General features: G+C 35.9%; 1 protein-coding gene across 3 annotated transcripts in view; it reads left to right on the forward strand.

Annotated features, from left to right (window-relative positions):
• KIF2C (kinesin family member 2C) overlaps positions 1-12057 on the forward strand; it is a 29104-nt gene extending 17047 nt beyond the window's left edge. For 2 of the 3 annotated variants that reach the window (XM_058177537.1, XM_058177540.1), the window contains 9 exons: positions 3302-3393; positions 3966-4108; positions 5322-5526; positions 5977-6087; positions 6512-6579; positions 7138-7246; positions 7331-7441; positions 7679-7802; positions 10727-12057. In XM_058177537.1, the coding sequence (XP_058033520.1) occupies positions 3302-3393; positions 3966-4108; positions 5322-5526; positions 5977-6087; positions 6512-6579; positions 7138-7246; positions 7331-7441; positions 7679-7802; positions 10727-10806 (1043 nt within the window). In that variant the 3' untranslated portion in view covers positions 10807-12057. The remainder of the gene's footprint in view (positions 1-3301; positions 3394-3965; positions 4109-5321; positions 5527-5976; positions 6088-6511; positions 6580-7137; positions 7247-7330; positions 7442-7678; positions 7803-10726) is intronic. The other variant, XM_058177538.1, reaches the window with a different exon arrangement.
• The last annotated feature ends 4 nt before the right edge of the window (positions 12058-12061 follow it).

The raw sequence follows: 12061 nt of genomic DNA on the forward strand, positions 1-12061 counted from the left end.
AATAACTGGACATCCTGCTTTCCCCCCAATATTAAGTATTGGACACAATGCCCAAAATTCCTATGAAAGTTGTTGCCATATTTATTTTTTTATTTTTTTATTTTTATATAAATAATTTTTATTTCCATTTTTCAACATCATATTTATATGCAAACTACTATCCATCATTAATCATTAATTTTCATTTATTACTGATTCAGGCCTGCCCGATTGCCACTTCCTTTCTTCACAACCTCCCTCTCTACCCTCTACTACTTTCACATCCTTCATCTCCTTCACTTTACTACTTCCTCTCCTCCTTCTCCACTCCTCCCTTCTTACCCTATCTAACCTTCTTATTCCCCTCCTCCTTCTACTCTTTCCTACCTACTTTCTTCCCTCCTTCTACTCTCTCTCCTTTTCTTTCTGAAATGGCAGTCGAGCATCCCCAATATCATTTTAAATTTTAATTTCATATCTTCAAAAATTACTGTACATTAATAATCAATCCATGTATCATTTTCCCCCCTCCTCCCCCTTCCCCCCCCCCAGACTTCCCAGAGCAAATACCGGGTATTATGACCAACAATCACAAGCTAAAGTATACAAAATATACATAACCTCCCACCTTTAAAAATTTGAAACTTTAGATCCCCTCACAATAAAAATAAAGAGATAGGAAAGAAAAATAAAAGAAAAGAAAAGAAGCAATACCAACTTCACATATTACTTCTTCTTACAGTCCATTTTTAAAATTAATCCATCTTCTCAAATTCAATTTTTTCCCCAACTTGTATATTCCTTCAAATTTCATAAGTCCATTTCTCAAATTACAGTCCATCTTCTCGAACTCAAATTTTCATCACTTATATATTTCTTCAATTGCCATAACATTTAATGTCCGTTCTTCTTACAGTCCATTTTAAAAATTAATCCATCTTCTAAAATTCAAATTTTTTTCCACCCACTTGTATTTTCCTTCAAATTTCATAAGTCCATTTCTTAAATTACAATCCAGCTTCTCATATTCAAATTTTCATCACTTATATATTTCTTCAATTGTCATAACATTTAATATCCAATCTTCCAATACTACTCCATCAACACAAATAATCATTTAAACTACATCCACAATATAACAGTAAACAGTTAAAATCATTACATCCACATTATCTAAAATTCATAAATTTCACTTTCCATCCTTCACAATTAAATAATATCATCCCATAGATTTATACCATACAAATAGCAAATAATAAAAATCCTATAATTTATATCCTAAACAAATCAATTCTGAAAATTAACCATAATCATCATATTCACATCTTAAACATTCCTCCCCTCTCCCATTCTATTTTCCATCATTTCCAAACCAATTAATTTAGCATCTAACAATAAAGGATTCCCACTCTTTAAAACATTAATATAAAAATGTCTCGCTTTCATAACTGAATTAAGAAAATACTTTCTGCCTCTAAAATTCACTGACAAACCCATTGGAACTTCCCATCTAAAATATATCTGATGTTTCTTAAACTCATCCACTAAAAAAGCAAATTCTCTTCTCTTTCTTAACATTTTAGGAGGAATTTCCTTCATCATTTTTATATCTTGTCCCAATATTTGAAATTTATTTTTATAAAAGGCTTGCAAAATTTCATACCTAACCCTTTTAGTTGTAAAATAAATAACCACATCCCTCGGTACTCTATTTTGTCTTGCCCACCAAGAATTAACACGATAAATTCTTTCAATATTAATCTCAAAATCTTCCGGCTCCACACCCTTTATCTAAGCAAAGGCTTGCGTAAAAATCTCTTTTAAATTTTCCTTCCTATCTTGCTTCAAACCCCTCACCCTTATAGCATATTCCATTAATCTATATTGTAATATTACTCTTTCTTCATCTGCCCTATCTACCTTTACCTGTATATCTTCCATCTTATTATCTAAGTTCCAATTGTTTTGATTTTTTTGAATTTCCTCTATTTTCCTTTGCAACTCTAAATTAGCTTTATTAATTTCTGCAAGATCATCTTCCATCTGAATACAAGAGCTTAATATTTGCGCAATTGCATCCTTTACCATTTTCATTTCCCTCTTCTGCTCTTCCACCACTTCCTTAAAATCCAACATCTCTTTCTCTATTTCATCAAATTTTTGATCTATTTCTAAAAAATGACTCCAAAAACTCCTGTAAAGAATTTCTTAATTTCTTTTTGATTTCTTCTTTTAATTTTTGAATCTGAACTGAAGAAATTTCAAAGTTTTTAATGACTTTTGGCACTATTTGCTTAAAAGCCATTTTTTAAAAAAAAATAACTTAATCACGGACCAAGAAAAGGAAAGAAAAAAAATAGAAAAGAAAAATTCAAAAAACTTTTCTTCTAAATCACTATAATCCCAAAGAAGAAGAAAAAATATAAATCATAAAATTCTTGTTTCTTCCATTTAGTCAGTATCTTCCTATATATCTTCTATTTCGACACTAGCTGTTAGTAAGCATTTCTTTAACTTTCGTTTTCAGTACACACATTCCACAAAACCGCCATTTGCTTTCTTCTCTCCTATCTTCGCAGCAAATATATCCTCGGGCTTGCAGTCTTCTTACAAACAAATGCTAGAACTCCAGTTTCTGCTCCGTCCACGTTACAATCCATCATAAATCAATTCCTGCTGTGGAAATTGGACACTTCGTTTGTCTGCCATAAAGGCAGATGCCTCCCCCAGCCAGGAGCTTATCAGGCTATGGAAGGAGAACTCCCCGCAAGTCTGTGGCTATATTTGGGTGTCTCAACCTGAATGCTCATCTCTCCCTCTTTGCCCGAGGGAGAGAATTCCAAGCTGTCGGACCAAGATTTACGATGTCCTGACAGCTCTACAGACTAGGGAGTTAGCAGCCTAATCAAAGCTGCTTTCTCCACGAAGCGGAGCCATACCGGAAGTCCGCCATATTAATTTTTAATATGATGGAGGAAGAGCTATTAAATACATGGGGAATACCATCTCAACTGAATGCAATTAAATTTTAAGATAAATTTAGGTTTGTCTTGGTCCAACTGTTTTTTGACTTTGGTCTCATGATAAAATGTTCAAAGACAAAGCATTGTCTATGTGTTCTTTGCTGCAACAACATTAGATTAGGATGTCGGAAGTCTATGTTAACTTTCCCCAAAATTACTAGTTAAATATTGTGTGATTGCTAACTCCCCTATAGTTTCCAATATAGTTGTTGAAAGAAGCAACTGTGAAAGAATTCACATGAGCTGTAAGTGCATAAGCTTGATACAGTCTTGTTTTGGTGTTTTCTTTCTCTTACTAGCACAGGATGTATTCCTCCTTCAGAATCAGCCACGGTATAGGGCCCAAGGCCTAGACATATATGTGACCTTCTTTGAGATATATAATGGAAAGGTGAGGCCATGTATATTTATGTGTTATTCATGAGTGCAAAAAAAGGGCTTTATATAAAGTCCTATATAAAGTCGTTTGTATAATATGTATTGCTGTTAGGGAATTGAAGGGATTGATAGTTCTCTTGGCTTGGATAAATTGGCAACTCACTTGGCATTGCTGCATATCTTGCTTGCTCTCTGGTCCTTCTATATTAGCCAATGAAACTTGGACTGGTAGATGCACTTTTATCACTGTTTTGTTAACCTAGTATAAGTAGGGACCTTTCAAACATCTGAATATAGTTTTGTCAAATTATAACTGGATATGAAGATTCATGCTCATGCTGGATATTTGAATAACAATCATTATTACCCAGGGAACAAATAATTACTATAAGAAAGAAATTAAGATAGTTATTGGGTTTAACAATACTGTTCCAGCTGCATGTTGCCAAAAAACAACAACAAAAAAACCTGGTTGCTGCACAAAGCTCAGAAGAGACTAGGGCTCTTCTTAAGTGCTTCAGTTTGTACATTTCAGTGTCTTTATTTTAATACTTACTTGAATTAGTTTGTTTTTTCTTATTTCAGTTATTTGATCTTTTAAACAAAAAAGCAAAGCTGCGGGTGCTGGAGGATGGCAAACAGCAGGTGCAGGTTGTTGGCCTACAAGAAATGCGTGTGAATTGTGCTGAGGATGTTATCCGAATGATTGAAGTAGGAAGCGCCTGCAGGTTAGTTGTTTTTGGGGCCATGTTTTAGCTTAGCATGTATAGTGTTTTCTTAACATGTCCAGGTTTATTGGAGAAGGGAGTATTACATAAGAGCCATGATGGCGCAGTGGTTAGAAACCAGTTTTGCAGATTAATTCTGCTGACTGCCAGGAGTTTGATACTGATCTGTCAAGATTGACTCAGCCTTCCATTCTTCCAAGGTCGATAAAATGGGGAGCCACTTTATTGAGGGGCAATATTCTGACTTTGGAAACTATTTAGAGAGCTGTAAAGCACTGTGAAGCGGTATATAAGTACTATTACTATTCTTGCTCTTTGTAATGTAGAGGCTGGATTTGGCACAATTCTTAGGTTTTAGGTGCTAAGATATCCTATAGTACAGGTATGTTTACATTATAGAACAAAAAAAAACTTTGTTCCAAGGAAACAATCTGCATCAAATTCTATACAAAACATTTTAGTTATTTTTATACATTTAAAAAAATCCAATAATATTTTGGTTATTAGAAAAAACAATTCCAAAAGATGAAAAGAATTAAGCAAATTAAGGAAGATAATCAAGAGAAGGCATTTTATCATTTAAGATACAGAAGTGTCACTTTGAATGGCAAAGTATCTTTTGTAGTCATTATGAAGATTAGTGACCTTCATGATATGCTAACGTTTTAATACTTACACTTTGAAGTGGGAACATTAATTGAAATGTGATGTTAGATAGGATGGGCCCAAATTACGGGAAGAAAGATAAAGCATGTAGTGCATTTTTTTTATCAGAGATTAGTATTATTTGCACTAATAGTACAAGGGAAGTTGTGAGAAAGAAGCTTTACTTCAGTGAATTACTTTAGAACAGTGATGGAGACAAGCCATTGTAGATGCTTGTCCATTTGAGTTAAAAGTAAGGAGAATGGGTACTTTCTTAATGCCTAATAGATGCTCTGAATGCCTGCCAGGCACAGAACTAGAGAGGACTGTACTTCTCTTACTTTGACCAGTTAGGATGAGGCCCTTCCAACTTTAAAAGTGAAAATTAAAAGGCAATTAAATTCTATATCCTTTTGCCACTTGCCTCTCGATTACTGTTTAGCCATAGCATCTGGTTGGCTACACCACAGCATGGTGATGATAATAAATTTTTGCTTGGTAAAACTAACCAAACCATACCGTCTTCTACTGATGTATCATGTAATTAATAATTCTATTATCATTATAGGACATCTGGACATACATTTGCCAATTCCAGTTCCTCTCGATCGCATGCTTGCTTTCAAATTATTCTGCGCAGAAAAGGAAAGCTTCATGGGAAGTTCTCCTTGGTGGATTTAGCTGGCAATGAGAGAGGGGCTGATACCTCTAGTGCTGATCGTCAGACACGGATGGAAGCAGCAGAAATAAACAAAAGCTTGCTGGCGCTAAAGGTACAGACTAGAGCTGGAGTGTCAAACTGGATTTCTTTGTGGGCATTGTAGTTCTCCGTGAGACAGCAGGGGGGATGGATGCTTCCTGCAGCACCCTGCTGGCAAAAAGGGGCGCACAGCCAGTTTTTCGGCCCATTTTCAGCCAGCAGAGAGCTGCAGGAGGCCATGGATGGTGAAAAAGAGGCACAGGGCCCCCTGTATAGGGCCCATTTTAGCTACCAGAGGCACCGTAGGCCAGTCCCGCAGGCCTTGAGTATGACATCCCTTGACTAGAACATAATACTAGCATTGTTAGTGTATGATTTGCCTTAGTAAGAACAAAAGTCATATTGTCCTGTTGCCTAGATAATGTCAGGTCTAAGTGGACACTATCTTTCTTTGCTACTGGTTGCTTATGGCTCTGAATGCATGGGCAAATTATTTTCCTTGCTCCTTTTCCCCACCTTTTAGGAATGTATCCGTGCTTTAGGTCAAAATAAACAACATACACCTTTTCGGGAAAGTAAACTTACTCAAGTATTGAGGGATTCTTTCATTGGAACAAATTCCAGAACTTGCATGGTAAGTCAGTCCAATTCATCTCACAGAGTTATTTTGTGAGGAGTATAGGAGGAGGAAAGGAGTATTAGGTATCTTTGCCAGTTTGAGTTAATTACGAAAATAAAGACGAGACAAATGTCTTTAAAAAAAATTGTGTAGGAGGTCTTATGATCTTAATACAACAACTGTTGTGTTGTTTCCTGAATCTATATCAATTTACACTTTTGGAAAAGTTTTTTAAACAATGTTAGTCTGGGCATATTTAATTGGAAAAGTTGTAAGTTTGTGGACCCTAAACTCGTGAGTAACTATTCTAAAAAAATGTACAAAAGTTTAAATGCTTCAGTATAAATAAGGCCAAGAAACCAGAAGTGACAGTACAAGCAGTAGATTAGCAGAAGGTGAGAACTGAGTGCAAGCTGGTAATAATTTTGTTTCATTTTAGATTGCAATGATTTCCCCAGGCATGAGTTCCTGTGAATATACTCTAAATACCTTGCGATATGCTGATAGGTGAGTGATACTCGTACTTGCAACTCTTACCATATCTTGGGGACAAAATGGGAAAAGAAATTTATGGTTTTTTTTTAAAGATTGCCATTTCTAAATTATTTCAGCTTCTAATGTGGTTCTCTCACACGAACCAATTTAGAAATGGCAAACTCTGTGCTGTTTCTGATACAAACAACTTGGTTATTTTTTTTTCCTTGCTCAAAAAGCAATCTATCAAAATGCCAAAGATCCCCTTCAATGTAGACATGTCTCAGTAGCAACTTAATTTCAGGAACTACTTGCTGTATCAGCAAAAGAAGAAACAACTGATTATCAGGACTATTGTAGTCAAATTTTCAAGGGAAGGAAAGCCTAATCTAGTTACTTCCTGCATCAGATGGAATTTTTTTTCATTCTGCTCAGTCCATGTTGTCCTACTTGAAGAAGGATGTTTTTTCATATGAAACAAAAGCTGAAATACTAGTCCTGAACTTCTTTATCTGTGTTATGTATCAGGCTGTCTGAGTTCTTTATTTCAACCGTTGGACTTGTATTGAAATCTTTCTGCTCTGTTTCCAGAGTGAAGGAACTTCCTAGCAATGGAACAGCTGGCGAGGCACAAAACTGTATGGAAACTGAGAGTGAAGAGTTTGAGATAAGCAGAGAAGAATCGAACCATATTCTTGAAGTATGTATATGCATAGCTTAAGACCAATCTATTTAGGAAAACAGGACTTGGTGTAAGTGTGCTAATATTTTTCCTTGTGAATAGCAGCTTTCTGAAGATGAGCTGTCTCCTCATCTGTCCAGTTTTCGTGATGCTCTCACCCGGATTAGTGAATTTGAAGAGAAAACAATAGAAGTACTTAAGGAGATCAGGGAGGTATAGTTGAATATTCAAAACTTAATAAGATTCTGTTTTCTAAAGTGACTAATATTTTTGAGGTATTCTGCTGTAGATAATGAAATTATGCTTATGTCTGTAGAATGATGCTTATTAACAAGAAAACCTCACATATTCTTGCTAATATGACAGATATTTTCATTGATTATTGTCAATTCAGTAAATTTGTTTTATCTCACAAAGCCATTCCAATTTTCTTGTAAATTCTGCATTCAGAAAATGAACGACTGTAACTATCTCCTGGACATTGCGGAACAACCAGAATATGACCTAGAGGCCTTTGTTTACGAAACCCAATGCTTTATAAATGAAGGATCCAAAAACTTCCTCAATCTAAAAGGTACAAAGGTTGCATTTGCATTCATCTTGAATTATTAATTTAGCTTTACTACTAAGTTTTGTAAATTGAATTCTAAACCCTGTAGTATAATTTGTTGTTTAGTCAATAAGTTGTGACTGATTCTTCAAGACCCCATGGACCACAAAATGCCTCCCCCCCCCGTTTTCCACCTTCTCCCAGGGTCCATTCAAATCCATGACCACTGAGTCAATGACATTATCTAACTGTGTCACCCTCTGCTGTCCCCTTCTCCTTTTGCCTTCAATCTTTCCCAACATCCGGTTTTTTTCCAACGAGACCTCTCTTCTCAAAGTATTTGAGCTTCAGCTTTTTTTTTTTTTTTGTTTACATTTATACCCCGCCCTTCTCCGAAGACTCAGGGCGGCTTACAATGTATAGGGCAATAGTCTCATTCTATTTGTATATATTTACAAAGTCAACTTATTGCCCCCCCAACAATCTGGGTCCTCATTTTACCTACCTTATAAAGGATGGAAGGCTGAGTCAACCTTGGGCCGGGCTCGAACCTGCAGTAATTGCAGGCTTTGTGTTCTTAATAACAGGCCTTACCAGGCAGAGCTAAACCGGCCATATGTCTTTCGAAAGAACAGTTGGGGTTAATTTCCTTTAGGACTGTAGAATAATGCAGAGATGCAATTGCTATAGGGAAAGTAGCTCTTGTAATTACAAATTGGGAAAGAAGCAATACCCAAAGGTTTTCTGGGGAAGTAAGGAGAGCATATTTTTTCTTCTGATTTACCAAGAGAATGTTTCCCATCAGAATTTTCCTACCTGAGTGTGATACAGTACAAGCCAGACAGAAACTTTCCAGCACAATGAATACTGGAGAAGATAATTTTTTGTGATATCAAATTGTTATTACTTTTCTTTTTAAAGCAGTGGTTCTCAACCTTTATAGTGCTGCGACCCGTTTAATACAAACCCCAACCGTAAAATTATTTTTTTTTAGGCAGCGATCTCAGCGTGCCTCAGCAGCCGCAGAAGGGGGAGAAAAGCGGCAAACTGGTTTTTTTAATTTATCGCGCCTGAAGCCGTATTGGCTAGCGATCTGAACTGCTTGCGATTGCCTTGAGGATGGAGACATTAAAGCGGAGACTCCTCCCCTATTAATTTTATCGCGCCTGAAGCCAGTTTAGGCTAGCGATTGGGAGTGATTGCAGCTGGCTTGAGAGGGAGACATCAGAGCAAAGATTTCTCTCTTTTTTAATTCATTGCGCCTGAAGCCGAATTCGCGATTCTTCGACTCGCAAGTATACTTCCCATATTTCCGATGGTCTTAGGCAACCCCTGGCAAATCGTCATTCGACCCCCAATGGGGTCACAACCCACAAGTTGAGAACCGCTATTTTAAAGGATTATACTTCCTTTAAGTATAATCAGATTGATCCTGGGCTTCTACGGTATTGAGCATGGTTCTTGAATTAATCTTCGGTTTCCAATTTAGGAAACTGAAGATTTGGAAGCTATCTGTCATTCTCCTTTGCTTCAGCATTTGCAGTTAAGGCAGGGACTTTGTCTATAAGATCTATAATGCCTGAGAGATGTTCTGCTACGTCCCCACTCCCTGTAGTTCAACATAGGATGGACATGTGGCATTGAATCCCCCTTTTTAATGCATGCAGAAATCCTGGGGCTGAATTTGGGCATATGCTGTTGAGAAACAATTTCTATTATTCCCCCTTTTGGTGAGAGGTAGAAAATAGCTTTATAAGCAGCCTTCAATGATAATACTGAGCAGTCCCGTTGTCCTTGACTCTTACACTCTCCCAACCAGAATACTGAGCATGATGCTCTTGCATGAACAGTAGGAAAAGTATAGAGACTATGATGGTCCAGAAATTATTTTGTGTGTTTAAAAATGGCTCTTACGGAGAACCTTGAAATGGCTTGAGTAAAAATACTATTTTCAAGATAGGCATAGAACCAACAAATATAAGAATGAAAGATAGAATTGATGTGATTCAAGATAGGCATAGAATCAACAAATATAAGAATGAAAGATAGAATTGATGTGATGGCCTTCTACCAAACTAAGGGAAGAAGTTAAGCATGAAATGGAAGAAGTTTTAAATTGGAAAGAATACTGAGCTTCATCTGTATATTAGCTGTCCTGCATGCAAGGCAGCTGAGTTTACTTTTTTCCAGTCATTACAAAAGATAAACTGGGTATAAAATGAGGACCCAGATTGCTGGGGGCAATCTGCTGATTCTGTAAACCATTTAGAGAGTGCTGTATTACTGAAGCAGTATATAAGTCCAAATGCTATTGCTATTGTTATCCAACACCTGAAAAAGTAGAAGCAATTAAAATATTTTCCCCTGTAAACTAATGAAAAAAATCTCATGCTGCAGTGCCTGTGAGAGTCATTCTAGCACAGAAGTACACACTATTTCAGGTGTTTAGGGAAGACCAGCATTCTCATTTCCATTTGTCCTAGTCCAATTAATGTGAAGCTCCATGTTTCCCTAATGTTCCCCAACACTGTCAAACTATTTACTAAGATTGTATTACTATTATTCTTCTCATCCTTCCTATTACCTATCTCCTCCCACTTATGACTATAAACGTTGCTTGTATTTTTACGATTTATATTGTTCTGTTGTTTCCTAGTATAATTTGATTGCTTATTAGTAACCTATGACTATCACTAAGTGTTGTATCTTACGATTCTTGATGAATGTATTTTTTCCCCCTCTTTTTTTTTTCTTTTATGTACATTGAATACATATGCACCAAAGACATATTCCTTGTGTGTCCGATCACACTTGGCCAATAAAGAATTTTATTCTATTCTATTCTGCTCTGCTCTGCTCTGCTCTGCTCAACGTGGGACTCATGGGGGATTAGTTCCTTCCACTCTGGATTTCACTTTGACTTGCTTGTTCTTTTTCACTTTCCACAGAGACTTTAGACGAACTGACGCTAGCCATGCAAATGGAAGAACAAGCCAGCAAGCACCTGAATCAACGTCACCTTCAATAACTGCCCACCTGTTAAATGAACCTTTGCCCCTCTCTATTTGTCTGTCACTTATTTGGTTGGCAATTAATGCCTTTTAAAAGCAAACAGATAATCCAGCCTATTTGCTTTGAGTGGATCTTTTAAACCTGATGCAGGAAAGGGACAGCTCTTGGCCAGAAATTTCTAGGACTTTCCCCCCCTTTTACAGTACTGAAAAGTGCATAAGGAGGGCTTGTTAGTGTTACCTGTTAAGCGTGTGCATATTTCTAGTGTATATAGAATCTTTGACTAAATATTTTTATGTTACCACTAAGCGCAAACCAGTGGATTTTAAACTGGATTTGCTGTTCTTAAGTTAGAAAAAGTGAGTTTAAATAAATTTTTCTGAATTCATTAACTTCTGCCTTGCAAAAGCACTATGGCGTTTTCTGTAGATCTCTAGTTTGTTCTGACCTTTTCACTGTGAGTGAAGAATCTAATTGGATGAGTATTCTTGATAGATGGGAGTTGTGCTACTGGATGACACAGCAAATTTTGCTATTCCTTTCAGATAGTTATTGTCTAATAATGATTGCCATAAGTACACATAAAAATATGGCTACTGACTAAAAAAATTAAAAAGTCAATAGCCATAATTAAGCTCAGAACTGAAGGATTCATAGAATTTTTTAAAAATGCAATTTAATAGTGTTGGGGATCGGAAAGTTAAGATATGGTGCTCTGAATATTGTAATAGATGAATGGATCACATAGCATGAATATCAACCATTGCTCTAAATATAAATTTCTGGAAATGGATAGCCCTGAGTATGTGCAGTTGCACCTAAAATCAAAGGTTTTAAGATAGAAACATTTCTTAAACAACAGTTTTACTTTCTAAAAATTTTGATTATTGAAAAATAAATAAATAATTATATATTTAATAATGAATGCTGTTAGAAAAGACAAATCATGTTTTCAATTGTTTTCAGACCAAATAAATGATCTTTATGAATTTGAGGAAAAACTACTTTCAGAGTAGACAGCTATATTCCAGTTGTTAAATTATAACTTCTAGTCTCATTCCAGTTGGAATAATGAAAATTATAATTTAAAACATTTAGTCAACAGGTCGCTTTACCTATTGTGCATTAAGGTTGGCTTTTAGCAAACACATATATGTATAGTTGGAAAGATTAGGGTCATACAGACTATAAGAGAATGCAACAGAAGTTCATGTAAGTATTTAAGCAAATAAATTAATTTGAAGGTAAGTATAACCTTGAAGTACAAATTA

Source organism: Ahaetulla prasina, chromosome 3 (assembly GCF_028640845.1).
Source record: "Ahaetulla prasina isolate Xishuangbanna chromosome 3, ASM2864084v1, whole genome shotgun sequence".
Classification (NCBI taxonomy): domain Eukaryota; kingdom Metazoa; phylum Chordata; class Lepidosauria; order Squamata; family Colubridae; genus Ahaetulla; species Ahaetulla prasina.